This window comes from Schistocerca piceifrons, chromosome 7, assembly GCF_021461385.2.
Source record: "Schistocerca piceifrons isolate TAMUIC-IGC-003096 chromosome 7, iqSchPice1.1, whole genome shotgun sequence".
Taxonomy (NCBI): domain Eukaryota; kingdom Metazoa; phylum Arthropoda; class Insecta; order Orthoptera; family Acrididae; genus Schistocerca; species Schistocerca piceifrons.
The window spans coordinates 35,419,054-35,435,623 of NC_060144.1; the positions used below are offsets into that span (position 1 = coordinate 35,419,054).

The 16,570-nt window shown below is 45.2% G+C and overlaps 1 protein-coding gene across 1 annotated transcript in view; it reads left to right on the top strand.

Annotated features, from left to right (window-relative positions):
• LOC124805274 (4-hydroxybenzoate polyprenyltransferase, mitochondrial) overlaps nt 1-16,570 on the top strand; it is a 76,636-nt gene that overhangs the window by 36,397 nt on the left and 23,669 nt on the right. The window contains exon 3 of the mRNA XM_047265785.1: nt 1,024-1,171. Coding sequence (XP_047121741.1) covers nt 1,024-1,171 — 148 coding nt within the window. The remainder of the gene's footprint in view (nt 1-1,023; nt 1,172-16,570) is intronic.

A 16,570-nucleotide genomic window follows, 5' to 3' on the forward strand; every position in this document is an offset into this window, starting at 1 on the left:
CAAACTTCGGGCCATCAAGGAGCCTACCAGAGTGTGGCGCTCCTCCTTGAGGGTCTCTCGCAAGGAGTCTGTTGTCCTCTGCCGGCTGCGCATTGGGCACACATGGATGACGCACGGCCACGTATTGCGACGTGAGGGCCCACCTTTATGTCGCTGCGGCTCCGTTTTGACATTGGTCCACATTTTATCGGACTGTCCACTTTTAGCTGTGCTCAGGCAGTTCGCACTGCCTGACACGCTCCCTGCCCTTTTAACAGATGACTCTGCTATGGCTGACTTAGTTTTACGTTTTATTCGGGCAGGGGGTTTTTATCATTTAATCTGAGTGTTTCTGTTTTATTTTATTGTTTTGTGTTGATTCTGGCCTTTGGCCTACGATTTTACACTGATTTTTTAATGTTTCTAAGTGGTTGGCTTTTCCTTTTTTATTTCTATGGTCGGCCAACCACCGTCACACTCTGTGTGATTTTTGTTCGTTTTGTCTTGTCTTTGTCTAAGTTTCTCTTGTTCTGTATCGTCTGTGATCTATTCTGTTAATCGTTTTTATTCTCTGTGGGTGCTCTTATTATTTGGAAAAAGGGACCGATGACCGTAGCAGTCTGGTCCCTTTAATCCCACAAACCAACCAACCAATAATTTATCATGTATTTTGATTATACAAATCACATTTGAACTAAAACTGATTTTTCATAACCAGCAACAAATACCTTTAAGGAGTGAGTGCAAGCAACCCAACATTCTTAAGAGACCTCAGAAGGGTGCTGGTTATGTGCATTACGTGATATTGTTCCTGCTTGCATGTACTGAATAGATACTTTCCTTTACCTCAGATGTGCTGCCCTATACTTTAGATGCACTGCTGCAAATAAACTGTAGTGACGATTTTCGGATCTTTACTATTGTGGTCATTGGTTCCTAAATGTATGACTGCTTTGTTTGTTTAAAATATACAGCAACTTTTGATAATGTTAACTTTGTTGACACAGGTACTTTTATAAGAGCATTTATTGCAAAAATGTCCAGGTGACTCGAACGAAAACTCGTCCATTGGTGACTGGCGCTCTGTCTCAGTTTGATGCTCTTGTCTTTCTGGGAGGCCAACTGGCACTGGCTTTGCTCGTGCTTCTGCAGCTCAACACATACAGCATTGTTCTGGGTGCCTCATCTTTGGGTATGCCGAGTTTTATTTTCACGTTATATTTTTATCTTGTTGTGTTTATGTTTCAAATAAACCTAATATTTTTCCTCTTCATTTTCATTTATGTTAATACTGTTGAAATAATATTTTCATTAGTTTTGTCCTTCGCAAGGTGTGAGAAGTCAGCACAGAAAAAAATGAAGTGGCCATAAAACAGTCCTTTATGAACAATTAAGGCTGTCAACAAATTAAAATATGTAAAATTTTCCTTTTTTCCCACTACATCAACCTGAAAACTAAAATTTGTTATCATACTTTTTTTAATTTATTTTTTGCTTGCAATTATTCCTTTATTATTTATGGAATGAGACAAAATTTTAATTGTAATTTTTGTAAATAGACCAGAAAACATCAGCTATGGGATTGTAGTCCATACCAGTATATATATATTTGCAAATCTGCACATTTGTTTGCAAAAGTTACCACTGAGAAACAGAAAGTAAGTCCATGTTGGACCATGCAGAATCAATGTTACAATTCAAGAAGGCAATCTAGACAGCAGCATTAATGAAATACCCATAATTTACTTCTTCAGTAGCCATTAGAAAAATTTTTGGCTAAAAGGTGTCAAATACCTGGAAAACAGTGCATTACTCTTTTGATATATGCGTACAGAAATTAGGTGTAATTTGTATTAAGTTCACTCACTTTCAGTTTGGCTGGTTATAGAATTTTGGAACATGTATTATGTTTGAGTATAATAACTTTTCTGGAGACTAGAAAAAGACGATCGTGCGAAACCCAGCTCGTGCTATTCGTCCACGAGACTCAGAGGGCCATAGACACGGGTTCACAGGTAGATGCCGTGTTTCTTGACTTTCGCAAGGTGTTTGATAGTTCCCCACAGTCGTTTAATGAACAAAGTAAGAGCATATGGACTATCAGACAAATTGTGCGATTGGATTGAAGAGTTCCTAGATAACAGAATGCAGCATGTCATTCTCAGTGGAGAGAAGTCTTCCTAAGTAAGAGATTTCAGGTGTGCTGCGGGGGTGTGTCGTAGGACCATTGCTATTCACAATATATATAAATGATCTTGTGGATAACATCGGAAGTTTACTGAGACTTCTTGCGGGTGATTCTGTAGTATATCGAGAGGTTGTAGCAATGAAAAATTGTACTGAAATGCAGGATGATCTGCAACAAATTGATGCATGGTGCAGGGAATGGCAATTGAATCTCAATGTAGACAAGTGTAATGTGTTGCGAATACATAGAAAGAAAGATCGTTTATTATTTAGCTACAATATAGCAGCTCAGCAACTGGAAGCAGTTAATTCCATAAATTATCTGGGAGTAGGCATTAGGAGTGATTTAAAATGGAATGACCATATAAAATTAATCATCGGTAAAGCAGATTCCAGACTGAGATTCATTGGCAGAATCCTAAGGAAATGCAATCCGAAACCGAAGGAAGTAGGTTACAGTACACTTGTTCACCCACTGCTTAAATACTGCTCACAAGTGTGGGATCCGTACCAGATGGGGTTGATAGAAGAGGTAGAGAAGATCCAACGGAGAGTAGCGCGCTTAGTTATAGGATCATTTAGTAATCACAAAAGCGTTATGGAGATGATAGATAAACTCCAGTGTAAGAGAGATGCTCAGTAGCTCAATACAGGCTTTTGTTGAAGTTTCGAGAACATACTTTCACTGAGGAGTCAAGCAATGAGGATAAAATCAGAGAGATTAGAGCCCACACAGAGGCATGCCGACAGTGTTTCTTTCCATGAACAATACGAGACTGGAATAGTAGGGAGAACCGATAGAGGTACTCAAGGTACCCTCTGCCACACACCGTCAGGTGGCTTGCAGAGTGTGGATGTAAATATAGATGTAGATATTGTTATAAAAGTTTTATTGACAGAAATTTTTTCACACGTTTGTAAATTTAATGGACTGCTGCACTAAAATATGCATGAAAACAGTACTCACTCACTGTACTCCAACTGTATGAAGCTTCAGAATATGAAATAGAAATTAAAGGTGTACATGCCCCAGGACAACTGGGGAAATCTGAGAAAAACCCAGGAATTTTTTCATATGGGAGAAAACTGGACAAACCTGTGAATTTTTTAGAATTCCTGGAATTTTTCATTGTTCTAGTTTTCAGTTAAATTTTTAAAATTTTGGCTGGTAAGAACTGATACTCTAACAAAGAATTTTACTATATCTGCTGCTGCAGAATAATACTGCAGCAATAAAACATAAACAAGAGAAAAAAACAAAATAAAACTTAAAAGTCCAACAGAAATGCACAAAAGAAAGAAAGAAAGGGAAAAAACCACACAGTGCTCACACAAGCATCTGCCAACAGCAAAATGTGTCATAGGCTTTACAACGAAGACTATGCAGTACTTCTTAATATCAAACTGCTTCCGATGAGCGTGACATCACAACTGTTTACGTTAGCTTCATTTGAACAGTTGCCAGTGAGCTTGCGCATGTGCAGTTGAGTTGTGTGTGAGTAGTACTTTCTCCTGTATTTGGCTACTAAGTGGGGCTGGTAGCTGTATCAACAGTAGCAACAAGCAGCCTGACTCTACCCGTAAAATGCTTCTGGCCCACCCAAGGTGTCAAATTTGCACATGCTCCTCCTGCGGGTCTGGGCGTTAGAATAGGCGTGAGGTATTCCTGCCTGTTGTAAGAGGCGACTAAAAGGAGCCTCACACGTGTCGGCCATTATATGATGGTCCTCTGTGGGGTTTGACTTCCATTTTTCAATATTTTCCCGAAGAGCGAGCCGATTGGGGAAGGGCGCCTTACATGCTGCATCATGTCTGTAATGTGCTGATCCATTGTCTACGTGGATCTGAACTTCTGCTCGTTCTCCAAGTATTGGGCGAGGTCACTGTCCTGGGTGCGTATTTTCCCATCAGCTGTGCAGTATCGTTTTCTACGCTGACAGTGATAATGGACTAGTTTGCTTGGTTGCACCTGATATCCAGCACGGTAGCCAGTCCATTGCAGTGGGGCCGCCATGTACCCTGTTGGTTGTAGCCCCATGACCACATAGGAATTGCTCTGCTGAAGCCTGTGCCGTTAACTCCCCATGTATGCCATGGAGTAGATGCCCATACCCCTGGGGCGTTGGGACTCCCAGCAATGGCCGTCCTGCCAGGTGGCCTTCGCTGCGACTGGGTGGCGTGCGTGGGGAGGGACCCTGGTTGCAGTGGGTGGCATCAGGGTGGATGACACGCGATGAAAGGTAGATCATCATCTCTTGCTGGTGGTCAAACACCAGCAGTCTCTAGGCATTCACAGGCTCAATTCAGTACACAGAAATATGACCCCAAATTATTACTCTCCCTGTCCACACCATGGGAGGAATGTCAGGCTAAAGATGGTGGTGGCTCTTATTCGCCCCGGTACGTTGTATGTTTGTGAGCTGATGGGGAATCTTTCATGACAATGAAACCTCAGATTTTTGTTGAGCATTTAGAGGACAAGTTCGGGGAGGTGGAGGGCTTGTCCAAAATGAGGTCTGGGTGAGTCTTGATCAAAACAGCATCCTCTGCCCAGTCACAGGTGTTACTCATTTGTGACAAGCTGGGAGATGTTTCTGTAACCATCATGCCCCATAAGAGCTTAAATGTGGTCCAGGGTATCATATTCCACAAGGACTTTCTACCGCCAATGAGCTACACGGCAATTTAGAATAATGAGGTGCACATTTCATTCGGCGTGTCCACCGTGGTCGAAGGGATAATCAGGTTGCCACCAGTGCCTTCATCTTGGTATTAGAGTGTGATACATTACCCGAGAAGATCAAGGTGATGGTCTACCATTGTGATGTAAAACCCTATATCCCTCCCCAATGAGATGCTTTAAATGTTGGAAGTTCAGTCATATGTCTTCCCGTTATACTTCCAGTGTCACATGTCGAGATTGCGGACACCCATCACGTCCCAATACTCCATGCGCCACCTCCCATCTGTGTCAACTGTGGAGAGCACCATTTGTCTTGCTTGCCAGACTGCAGGATTCTCCAGAAAGAAAGGAAAGTCCTGGAGTACAAGACCCTGGACCGAGGAAATTTGAACACCTACATCCTGTATGCATGACATCGTCTCACGCTGCTGCCAGTCACCTCTGAGTGAGAAGATTACACCTGCCTTCTTGATGATGGTGGGCCATTTCCATCCCTGTTGCTCCTGCACCACCTACCCTTAGGTCACTCCCTTCCCAGGTTTCTGCTAGCAGGAAAGATGACACCCACCAGTGGCAGAAGAGCCCAAAAGCAGCTGGTCGCAGGGCTTCACGCTCATCCTCAGTCCTGGAGACAGACTCAGTGAAGTCCTCCCAGCGAGGGAAACCCAAGGGACAGCGAGAGAAATCCAAAAAGGTCCCCAAGACCAAGGGAATTGGGGTGGCACCCACACCACTGCTACCTCCAATATCTGCATCTGTGGATGAGGTGGAGATTCTGGTGTCTGCTGAGGACCTAGATCTTGCCGGACCCTCAGACAAAATGGATATAGACTGCTCAGGCAAAAAGTCGGTGGCAGCAAGTGACCGTGAGGCATTAACTTCCTCATTGAATGTTCCATGCCTTTCCCGTCTCACAATGATGCCATCCTACAGTGGAATTGCAGCAATTTTTCCCACCGCCTGGTTGAGTTATGGCAACTGTTAAGCTTTGTACCTGTTTCTGCTTTGCCCTCCAGGAGGAAATGTGGCTCCCAGCAATACAGACCCCTGCCCACTGTGGCTATAAGGGATACTGCGGAACCGTAGTGAGTGTCAGGTGGAGTTTGTTCTAAACTCAGTCTGTAGTGAACCTGTACCCCTGCAAACTCCTCTTGAAGCTGTGGCTGTCAGAATAAGGACGATACAGGAAATATGCATCTGCAATGTTTATCTTCCTCCAGATGGTGTAGTATCCCTGAGTGTATTGACTGCACTGATTGATCAACTCCCTAAACCTTTCCTACTTTTGGGAGAGTTTAACGCCCATAGCCCCTTGTGGGGTGGCACTGTGCTTCCTGGTCGAGGCAGAGATGTTGAAACTTAACTGTCTTAGGTCAACACCTGCCTCTTAAATACTGGGGCCGCCACACATTTCATTGTGGCACATGGCACATATTCGGCCATTGATCTCTTGGTTCGCAGTCCTGGGCTTCTCCCATCTATCCACTGGAGAGCATATGGTGACCTGTACGGTAGTGACCATTTCCCCATCTTCCTGTCACTGCCCCAGTGTCAGGCCCATGGACGCATGTCCAGATGGGCTTTAAACAAGGCAGACTGGGAAACTTTCACCTCTGCTGTCACCGTTGAATTTCCCCGCATGGGAACATCGATGGTGATGGTTGATCAGGTGACTACAACAATCGTTTCTGTGGCAGAAAACAGGATCCATCGTTCTTTAGGGTGCCCCTGACGAAAGACAGTCACTTGGTGGTCGCCAGAAGTCGCTGAAGCAAATAAGGATCGTCAGCAAGCTCTACAGTGGCATAAGCGGTGCCCTTCCATGGAGCACCTCCCAAACTTCAAATGGCTCCGTGCTCGTATTCGCCAACTTACCAAATGACGGAAGAAGGAGTGTTGGGGGAGAGATGTCTCGACCATTGGGTGTCATATGTCACCTTCCCAAGTCTGGGCAAAAATTAAATGTGTTTTCAGGTACCAGACCCCAACAGGTGTTCCCGGTGTTAACATAAATGGCGTGTTGTCTAGTGACGCAAATGTGATTGCTGAGCACATTGCTGAGCACTATGCACGAGCCTCTGTGTCGGAGAATTACCCTCAAGCCTTTCGCACTCTCGGACAGTAGCTGGAAGGGAAACTCCCCTCATTTACTGTATGCCACAGTGAATTCTATAATGCCCCATTTACAGAGTGGGAGCTCCTCCGTGCCCTTGCACATTGCCCTGAGACAGCTCCTGGACCAGATCGCATCCACAGTCAGATGATTAAACATCTCTCATCTGACTACAAGCGACATCTCCTCGTCATCTTCAACTGGATCTGATGCGATGGTATCTTTCCATCACAATGGCAAGAGAGCACCATCATTCCAGTGCTTGAAGCAGGTAAAACCCCCACTTCATGTGGGTAGCCCATCAGCTTCACCAACTTTCTTTGTAAGCTGCTGGAACATATGGTACGTCAACAGTTGGGTTGGGTCCTGGAATCATGTCTCCTACTGGCTCCATATCAGGGTGGCTTCCGCTAGGGTCGCTCTACTAATTATAATCTTGTGTCCCTAGAGTCTGCCATCTGAACAGCCTTTTCCACACACCAACACCTGGTTGCAGTCTTTTTTTGATTTATGAAAAGCGTATGACATGTCCTGGCGACATCATATCCTTGCCACATTATATGAGTTGGGTCTCTGAGGCTCACTCCCTATTTTTATCCAGAATTTCCTGTCGCTTCGTACTTTCCATGTTCAAGTTGGTGCCTCCCATAGTCCCCTTACCCAGGAGAATGGGGCTGTGCGGGGCTCTATATTGAGTGTATCTCTATTTTTAGTGACCATTAATGGTCTAGCAGCAGCTGTAGGGCCGTGAGTCTCACTTTCTCTGTATGCAGATGACTTCTGCATTTCATATTGCTCCACCAGTGCTGCTGTTGCTGAGCAGCAAACTGCTCAGTGAGTCACTACAGATAGTGAAGGATAGTCCTGAGCAGGAGCGAATATAGTCCAGTGCATGCAAGATGGCTACCAATTCTGCAGTAAAAACACTACAGCCATCTGGCAAGGAATGAAGTTCTGTATGTCGCACATAGGTGTAAGCAAAACCAGTGCGGCCAGCAACCATGGAACCATCAGTATAGATCACTTCTGAACCCTGAAAGGAACTGAGGAGACAGTAGAACTGGTGGTGAAGAGCCATCGGAGGGACAGAATCTTTTGAATCGATGGAGTGATTAAGACAGATCTGCAGCCGAGAAATGCACCACGGAGAGGTACATGCATAAGCGTAGGAAAGAGGTGGTAAAGGGAATTGCTGGAGCTCAGAAAAGAGCAATTGAATGCAGACAGCCATGGTAAGCCCACATCATGGCCGCTACTGCAGCAGGGTGATCTCCATGTCTGGATAAGGGAGACCATAATTAGGGTGCTTTGGATGGCAGCGAATGCGGAGCGCGTAAGATATCAGCTGTTGCTGGCGCAAAACTCGCAGTGGTGGAATCCCCGCCACTGCAAGAAGGCTAAGTACGGGGCTAGTCCGGAAGGCACCAGTTGCAAGTCAGAACCCACAGTGGTGGATGGGGTCTAGTATCTGCAACATTGAAGGCGACACAGAACCACAGACAGAACTTCCATAGTCTAAAAGAGACTGGACCAGCGCTTGATACAATCGCAGGAGAATGGGGTGGTCTGCACCCTAGGTGGTATTGCACAGACACCTAAGAACATTGAGATGTGACCAACACATCCTCTTCAGCTGGCGAAGATGAGAGAGCGATGTCAACTGGGCATCGAAGACTAGACCCAAGAAGCAATGGGTGTCCACCACCTCAAGGGGCTGGCCATCGAGGCACAGGTCCGGATGGGGTTGGACTGTAAGGCGACGGCAGAAATGCATGACACACGACTTGGCCGCTGAAAACTGAAAGCCATGGGAGAGAGCCCATGAGTGCACCTGGCAGATTGTCCCCTGTAGACGGCATCCTGCAGCGCCCATTACAGAGGAAGCCACATGGATACAAAAATTGTCAGCATACAAAGAGGGGGACACTGTCGGCCCAAAAACTGTTGCCAGACCATTAACAGCTACGAGAAAAAGAGGGACACTCAGCACTGAACCCTGTGGAACCCCATTTTCTTGCCAATGGGAGTTCTGTAGGAGGAGCGAACTTGGACCCGAAAAGAGCAACAAGAAAGGAGGTTACAGATAAAAACAGGCAGAGCGCCACGAAGGCCCCATTCGTGAAGGATGGTGAGGATGTGGTAGCACCAGGTGGTGTCATAGGCTTTATGCAGATCAAAGAAGACTGCAAGGAGGTGTTGCCGATGGGCAAAAGCTGAGCGGATAACAGACTCCAGGTGGACCAAGTTATCCACCGTAGAGCGGCCACAGCGAAAACCACTTTGAGTTGATGACAAGAGGTCGCGGAATTCAAGGATCCAAAACAGCCGCCAACTCACCATGCGTTCAAGGAGCTTGCAGAGAGTGTTGGCAAGGCTAATTGGATGGTAGCTATCCAACTGAAGAGGTGGCTTCCCTGGCTTCAACACCGGAACAACAATGCTTTCCTGCCACTGGGTAGGAATGACTCCCTCACTTAACAGACAGTTGTAGAGGGTCAGTATACAATGGTGGCCAGCCACCGATAAGTGCTGGAGCATTTGGTTATGTATCCGATCTGGTCCAGAAGCAGTGTCGGGACAAAGGGCGAGGGCACTGGCGAATTCCCACTCGCTGGATGGGGCATTATAAGGCTCCAAGCAGCGAGAAACAAAAGACAAAGTCAGTCGTTCTGAGCACTCTTTCAGGAGAAGGAATGTGGGCAGATACTGAGCTGATGCCGAAGCTTCAGGAAAGTGTTTAGCGCAATTTTCTGCTACAAAGTCTGGATTGGTAAGGACAACACCATGCACAGACGTTCCTGCAACCCCGGTGAGAGGACAGTGTCCAAGTATTCGCCTGAGTTTCGCCCAGACTTGTGAAGGGGGGGTGTGTGGTCCTGGGGCACCTACATATCGTTCCCAGCATCTCCGTTTCTGAAATTTGATTAGGTAGCGATCCCGGGTTCAGAGTCGTTTAAAGACCAGAAGAAGAACAGTAGAAGGGCGCATCTTGAAGTGTTGAAGAGCACGGTGGCAGCCTTTTGTGTCTGCAGCAATTTCCGGAGTACACCAAGTTATGGGGCGAGTGAGGTGGGGCTGGGAAGAGGAGTCATTAGGAAGGGGTTTGGACATAACTGAAGCAAAAGTAGAAGTCGTAGACACGGGATGAAGCCGGTCCTACTTTTGATGAGCCTCAGTGTAGGTGAGCCCATCTAAGGTTTTGTACTCTCGAATCCTTCTTCCTTTCAAAAACACCGGGCATGCAGGCAAGTGTGGAGAATGCTGTCCATGACAATTGACACACACTGTCGGAGGAGCACAGGCACTCCTCTCATGGAGTGGGTGCCCACAGTCACCACAGAGGGGATCAGTGGTGCAGCGGGAAGACATGTGTCCAAACCCTAAGCATTTAAAGCATCTCATTGATGGTGGAATACAAGGTTTCACATCACACTGATACACCATTAACCTTGACCATAAAACTTCCTGGCAGATTAAAACTGTGTGCCCGACCGAGACTGGCAAACTGGTCACCGGTAGTCACAAGCATAAAATGAACAGTCAATATGAAAAGTATTGGCAATCTATATAGATTGCAGAAGCTTTGGCTTGTTGATTGATTGTATCTTCTCCTTCTAATTAAATTCTGATGTACAGTGTGGACCATTTTCATCCATAATGGGTAATAACTTGGGACAGAGAAGAGATACAGCAAAATGTTTTAGACAAAGGTTGTAAGTGACAAAGAGGGTCACGAATTGCTACTAATGGCCATGACCTTGAAAGTGATTTTCAGGGTGACTTGGCGCTAAAATGATTTTTTTAATGGGAATCCTGGTGTTTGATTTAAGAAATGAAAAGAGCAACAAAATTTACATATAAAATGATACAGTATTCTAAGTCATGACAAGATTCAGTGAAGGTCAGATAAAAAATGTACGTTCAATTCTGGTAGATTAACTCAGAAGAGAGGAGGGATACAGCAAAATACAATTTTAGATACAAATTGTAATGAGCTTAAGGGACCATACATCATTACGAACAAACATAATCTTAAACATAGTTATCGAAGGTCTTTCAAAGGTTGAGTTTTTGATGTGCTTTCCCTCGTGATCTGCACAGTTTCAGAGCGCGTGTCCCCATACAGTTCAGAGGCCTGTTTATAGAGGCCACGTGGGTCACCCCCCTGGTGCACTCTGGTGAGCCGCCAAAGGAACGGCATTATTTAAGCGATAGCAAACGAGACCTTGGTCTATTCTTTATGGTGTATTATTGTTGTACAGTCAGTGTGTTCAGTGCTATGCACAACCTGTATCTTAAAATAAAGCATTTTTCTGTAAAATATTACATTCCATAAATCATGTTTGTTCTTGCTATAACAGACATGGAGATGTGTGAGGGTTACATTTCTCTGTGTTTTAGTGTCAGTGCTAAGTCACCTGACAAACATCTCAGTGGAAGAAATCCTCCAATGTGTCATTGCCTAGCAGCAAGCTTTTATGGAACAACAGTAGGCTCTGGCCACTACGCTCAATCAAGTGGCATGTGCATGTTCGCAGCAAGTTACTCTCCCATCAGTGCAAGCATCGCATTTTCCAGCTTATGATGAATTGGCTGAAGATTGGAGCTCGTACAAGACACGATTACACAAACATTTCCAGCTTTTTTGCATGGGTGATGCAAACTTGTGTAGTAAGGCTTTTTTTCTTTCTTTCCTGGCTTTCACCACGCATGTATTGTTGTTGTGCCCTTGCCAACACCAGCCAGCTTATCATTTGACAAAATATGCAAGCTTCTGTCAACCTACAGCGGAAGACTGCATGTCATTGCAATGCGTGTAGAATTTTAACATTGTCAGAAATGCCCAAACCAATCTTAAAAAATTACACAGGTTGGGCGGTTGTCGTGAATTTGTAACTAGTACCCATCACGAATCCTACACTGATCACATGGTATATGATGTTTTTATTCGTCTGGCCCTGGACAGGGAAGTCTGCAAAAAAGGATTCCGTGTGAGAATCCAGTGCTTACAGATGTGCTCAATATAGTGAGTCCTTTGAAGTGTCATGAGCTGCAGGCATTCAGATTGCTGCATGGGAGAAGGTTCGGAAGTTGCTCAATCAACTTCAGTTAGCCATGCTGCAAGTGTTCAGGGTGATGGGGAAGCTGTTGTGGCGGTGCATCTTTCAACTCAGTGTCGCATGGGGCAGCATTGGTTGCAGCCACAGCAACAACAGGCCGCATGACAGCAGTGGCTGCTTGGACCACTTCCGTCTTGCTCATACTGCTTCTTCCAACAAGTGTGCCCTAAGTGTTGGGTGGTTTGCAACAGGTATTGAAAGAAAGGCCACATCACATCAGTGTCTAACTCCTCTTCAAATGTGGAGGACACACTCGTACCAGTGGACATAAACTGTATCTCTGCAATGACTGACTCCCCGAACAAATTGTTTACTGATTTTTACATGTTTGATAAACTGCTGAAAATACAAGTAGACACAGGAGCTGCTGCAGTGACTGTAGTAAACACACAAACATATGTGAACTTGGGTTTCCCTCCTCTCGCACCGATTTCACAGAAGTAGGTTAGCTATGTTAAACAGCTAGATTCTGATCCTAGGTCTGTTCTCCGATCCTGTCTCTTACAAATCTCTTGTTTGCCCTCTCACCTTCCTTTTTGTAGATCATTCCCATATCGCAGACCTGTTCGGGTTAGATGTACTTAACGCCTTTGGTTTCTCTATTGCCGATGAAGTAAATTTAGTGTCAGATCAACTTCTGTATCAGCAACTGGAATCCCTCTGCCCCGAATTTTTGACTGTTTTCCTTGGGGCTATGTCGTGCTACCGCTTTTCAGGCCCACATTACCATGAAAGAGTCCGCCTGTCCTCATTTTTTTTCAGGCATGATCGGTGTCTGCTGAATTGAATGACTCTGTCAAGGCCAAATTAGACCATTTGACGCCGCTCGATGTTATTTGGCCTATTTCTTCTAATGAATGGACTGCACCACTGGTCATTGTTAAGATGCTGATGTCATGATTAATGCACAGTCCATGATAGATACATACCCTTTACCCTGCCGTGACAATTTGCTTGCAGAATTGTCAGGCGGCCACTACTTTCCCAAGATTGATTTATCGGAAGCGTACATCCAGTTCCCCTTGGATGAGGCCGCTAGGTGCCTTCTCATTGTCAATACACCTTTTCACTTATACCAATATCCACACTTGCGTTTTGGTGCCACCAGTGCACCCTCAATTTTTCATCATTTCTTAGAACACATGACACTCTTTGTACCTGGCTGCATCAGTTACCTTGATGATATCATTTTGGGTTCTTCCATCAAAGACCGCCTTAGCAGTCCCCGATTGTTTTCTGTTTTGCAGTCTGTGGGTCTCAAGTGCAGTCTTGCCAAATCTGTTGAGTACCTAGAGTTTGAGGTTTCTCGCACAGGGGTCAAGCCTTGCGCCACCATGTTGATGCAGTTGCGATTTTGCTGTGGTCAACTCCCGTTAAGGAACTGTAGGCATTTCTAGGTAAAGTTGTGTACTACCATAAGTTTCTACCGGGCGCATCCACTGTTGCTAAACCACTGCATGCACTTTTGCTTAAAAATGTGCCTTTTTTTTCTGGTGCCCAGCTTGTGACCGAGAATTCGCTTTACTTAAATCTAAGCTTCAATCGGCCCCGTGTCGGGCAACTTTTCAGCGGAGTCAGCTTCAACTTGGTGCACAAATACACAGACTGGTCTGAACAGCCCATTGCATATGCTTCTAAGACTTTAATTCCCACTGAGCAGTAGTATTTTTCAGATTGAAAAAGAGGCTTTAGCGATTGTGTTCATCCTCAAGAAATTCAGGTTTTCTTGTACAGTTCTAAGTTCCATTTAATCACAATCACAAGCCATTGGTTCCTCTTTTTAGCCCTTCAGCTTTGGTGCCGGACAAGACAGCGCATTGTTTGCAGCAGTTTGCTCTCCTTGTCTACTACTATCATCATCATCAGATCCATTACCAGTCGACAGTGCAGCACACCAATGCTGATGCCTTATCTCACCTTCTGATCGGGGCAGACCTGGCCTTCGATCAGGACAAGTTACTTTGTTTCTATTTAGATACTGAGAATCAGAACACAGTATCTGTGCACTAGTGCCATGATAGCATTGGCCATCACCATTGATCGTGTACTTAGTCAGGTCTTTTCTTGCGCATCTAAGTTGGCCGAAAAAAACCCGCGCTGTGCCTTGGATTGCTTGCATAATTACTTGTCCCTCCAGCACCTCCTTTCTGTGTTTGATGAGGTTCTTTAATTAACTGTGGAGGACACTGCTACCTGCGTTGTGATTCCCTTTTCCTTGAATCATAATGTGCTGTGGCTTCTGCATATTTGTCATTGAGGGACCTGTTGCAACAAAGTTTTGGCCACTGGGGTATATATTGGCTGTGCAGAGACAGGGACATTATGTGGCTTATCACTGCTTGCAGTCATTGTGTTTAGCAATAGGTGGCCCTGCAGGCATCTTTTTCTCCCTGGCAGATGCTGCGTTGCCTGTGGGAGTATCTGCATGTTGATTTTACTGAGCCGTTCCTACATCAGTATTGTCTCATTGCAGTGGATGCCTATTCCAAGTTTTTGCTACATGGTGCACTGTCTGCCCACATCCACGGCAGCCACTATTTCAGCCCAGTCTAAGATTTTTGCAATTGAGGGACTTCCACATACGGTGATTACCGATAACACCCCCAGTTCTTTTTTCTCAATAATTTGCACCTTTCTGGTAGGGTAATGGTGTTTGCCATCTCACAGCTCCACCATTTGATCCTAAATATAATGGTGAGACTGAACAAATGGTTTGGATGTTTAAAACTCAGATACAGAAGTATATATCTGACAGGTCTCCTGAAGCTGCTTTAGACTGTTTTTTGGATTCTTACCATTTCACTCCCCAGTGGAGCTGCTGTACATACACCAAACACGGACCCTTCTTAACCTGCTGCATCCGATGCCACATCTGTCGGCATTGCTGGCTCCACAATGGTTCCGGACTGGTGAGCCTGTTTGGGCTTGTGGTTCCGGCCACTGGCAGAACTGGGTTCTTGCCACACTGAGTGTTGCTGGGGCTGGCACCTGTACATCATCCGCACTCCTGACAGGTGGATGTCCTGTCACTTTGATCAGCTGCGGCCGCGCACAGCGGGACCTGTTCCAGAGGCCCACGACCTATCTTGCCCCATCACTGCCGATGCCTTTTCCTGTGTCACAGACGGTCTGGTTCATACCACAGAGGGGTCACTGCGTGGTAGATCGCTGTCTGGGATTCCTGCCTCCACACACACTCCTAGACTGCCATTGCCTGTGCAGCCCCCACTGAACCTGATGCCAAAGCCGCCACAACTGCCACCACTGCTGCCTCCATTGCTGGATCCTCTGCGGCCATCACTTCCAGTGCCCCTGCTGATGCCTCTGGCACCAGCCGCTGATGTCGACGAGGATGTCGCTATGGGGATGCTGTCCCTAGTCATGCCCTCTGGTCTCTCAAGAGTGGGGGGACAGCACGCCAACCAACCCCTCTGTCACTTCCGTCACATGCTACAGGAGCCGCCATTGTCGAGCAATGATGTCTGTGTCATCATTGGTGTTTTCTGTGACTCGTAATCTCAGTACCTTGTGATATCAATGTTTCTTTCATGGTACCAGTGTTTTGGTACCAGTGCATTTTTCCTGTGCGTAGTGTTTTTTATCTGTGTGTGTGTGTGTGTGTGTGTGTGTGTGTGTGGTTTCCCACCACCTAGAATGGAGGAATGATACACGCTTCCTCACGATGCATACGGTTTCACATTGAGTATATCCATACAATTGAAAGGCCCACTTATAGAGGACAGCTGTGTTGGCTCCCTGGTGTGATCTTGTGAGCCACCAAAGAAACAGCATTATTTAAGTAATTGCAAATAAGAACTCGGCCTGTTCTTTACACTGCATTACTGTTGCCCAGTCAGTGTGTTCATTGTTGCACCAAAGCTGTATCTTATGGGTTGCTCTATAAAGTACTATGTTCCATAAATTGCGTTTGTTCTTGCTATAACAGTTTTGTTTCATGGAAACCTCTATTTGTCACATAAGATTTGGAAAAAAATGAACACAGATTTGAACTTTGTTTTAATATTGTGTTCACTGGCCAAAATAAATATGTCACAACTTATAAATGTTGTTTTGACATTTGCAAGACAGAACAATCATAAATAAAATGTCGATCATTAATTTGAAAGTCATCGAGTGAGTGCTCTTGCCTCTCATTCATCGCAGTGCTCCTTTCACTTTGTATGTAACATTGTATTTTGCTGTATCCCTCGCCTACTCAGTCAATCCCTACTAGAACTGAATACGTGTTTTATTATTTGATTTTCATTTAACCTCGCCATGACATTGAATAATATGTCATTTCGTATGTAGAATCTACTGCTCTTTCCAAATTTTAAGTCAAATGTTAGGGTTCCCATTTAAAAAAATCACTTTAGCCTCGAAATAACCTTGAAAATGATGGCCATTAGTAGCAATGTGTGACCTTTGCCACCTACAATTTTATCTAAAACATTTTGCTGTATCTCATCTCTATTCTGAGCTAGTCCC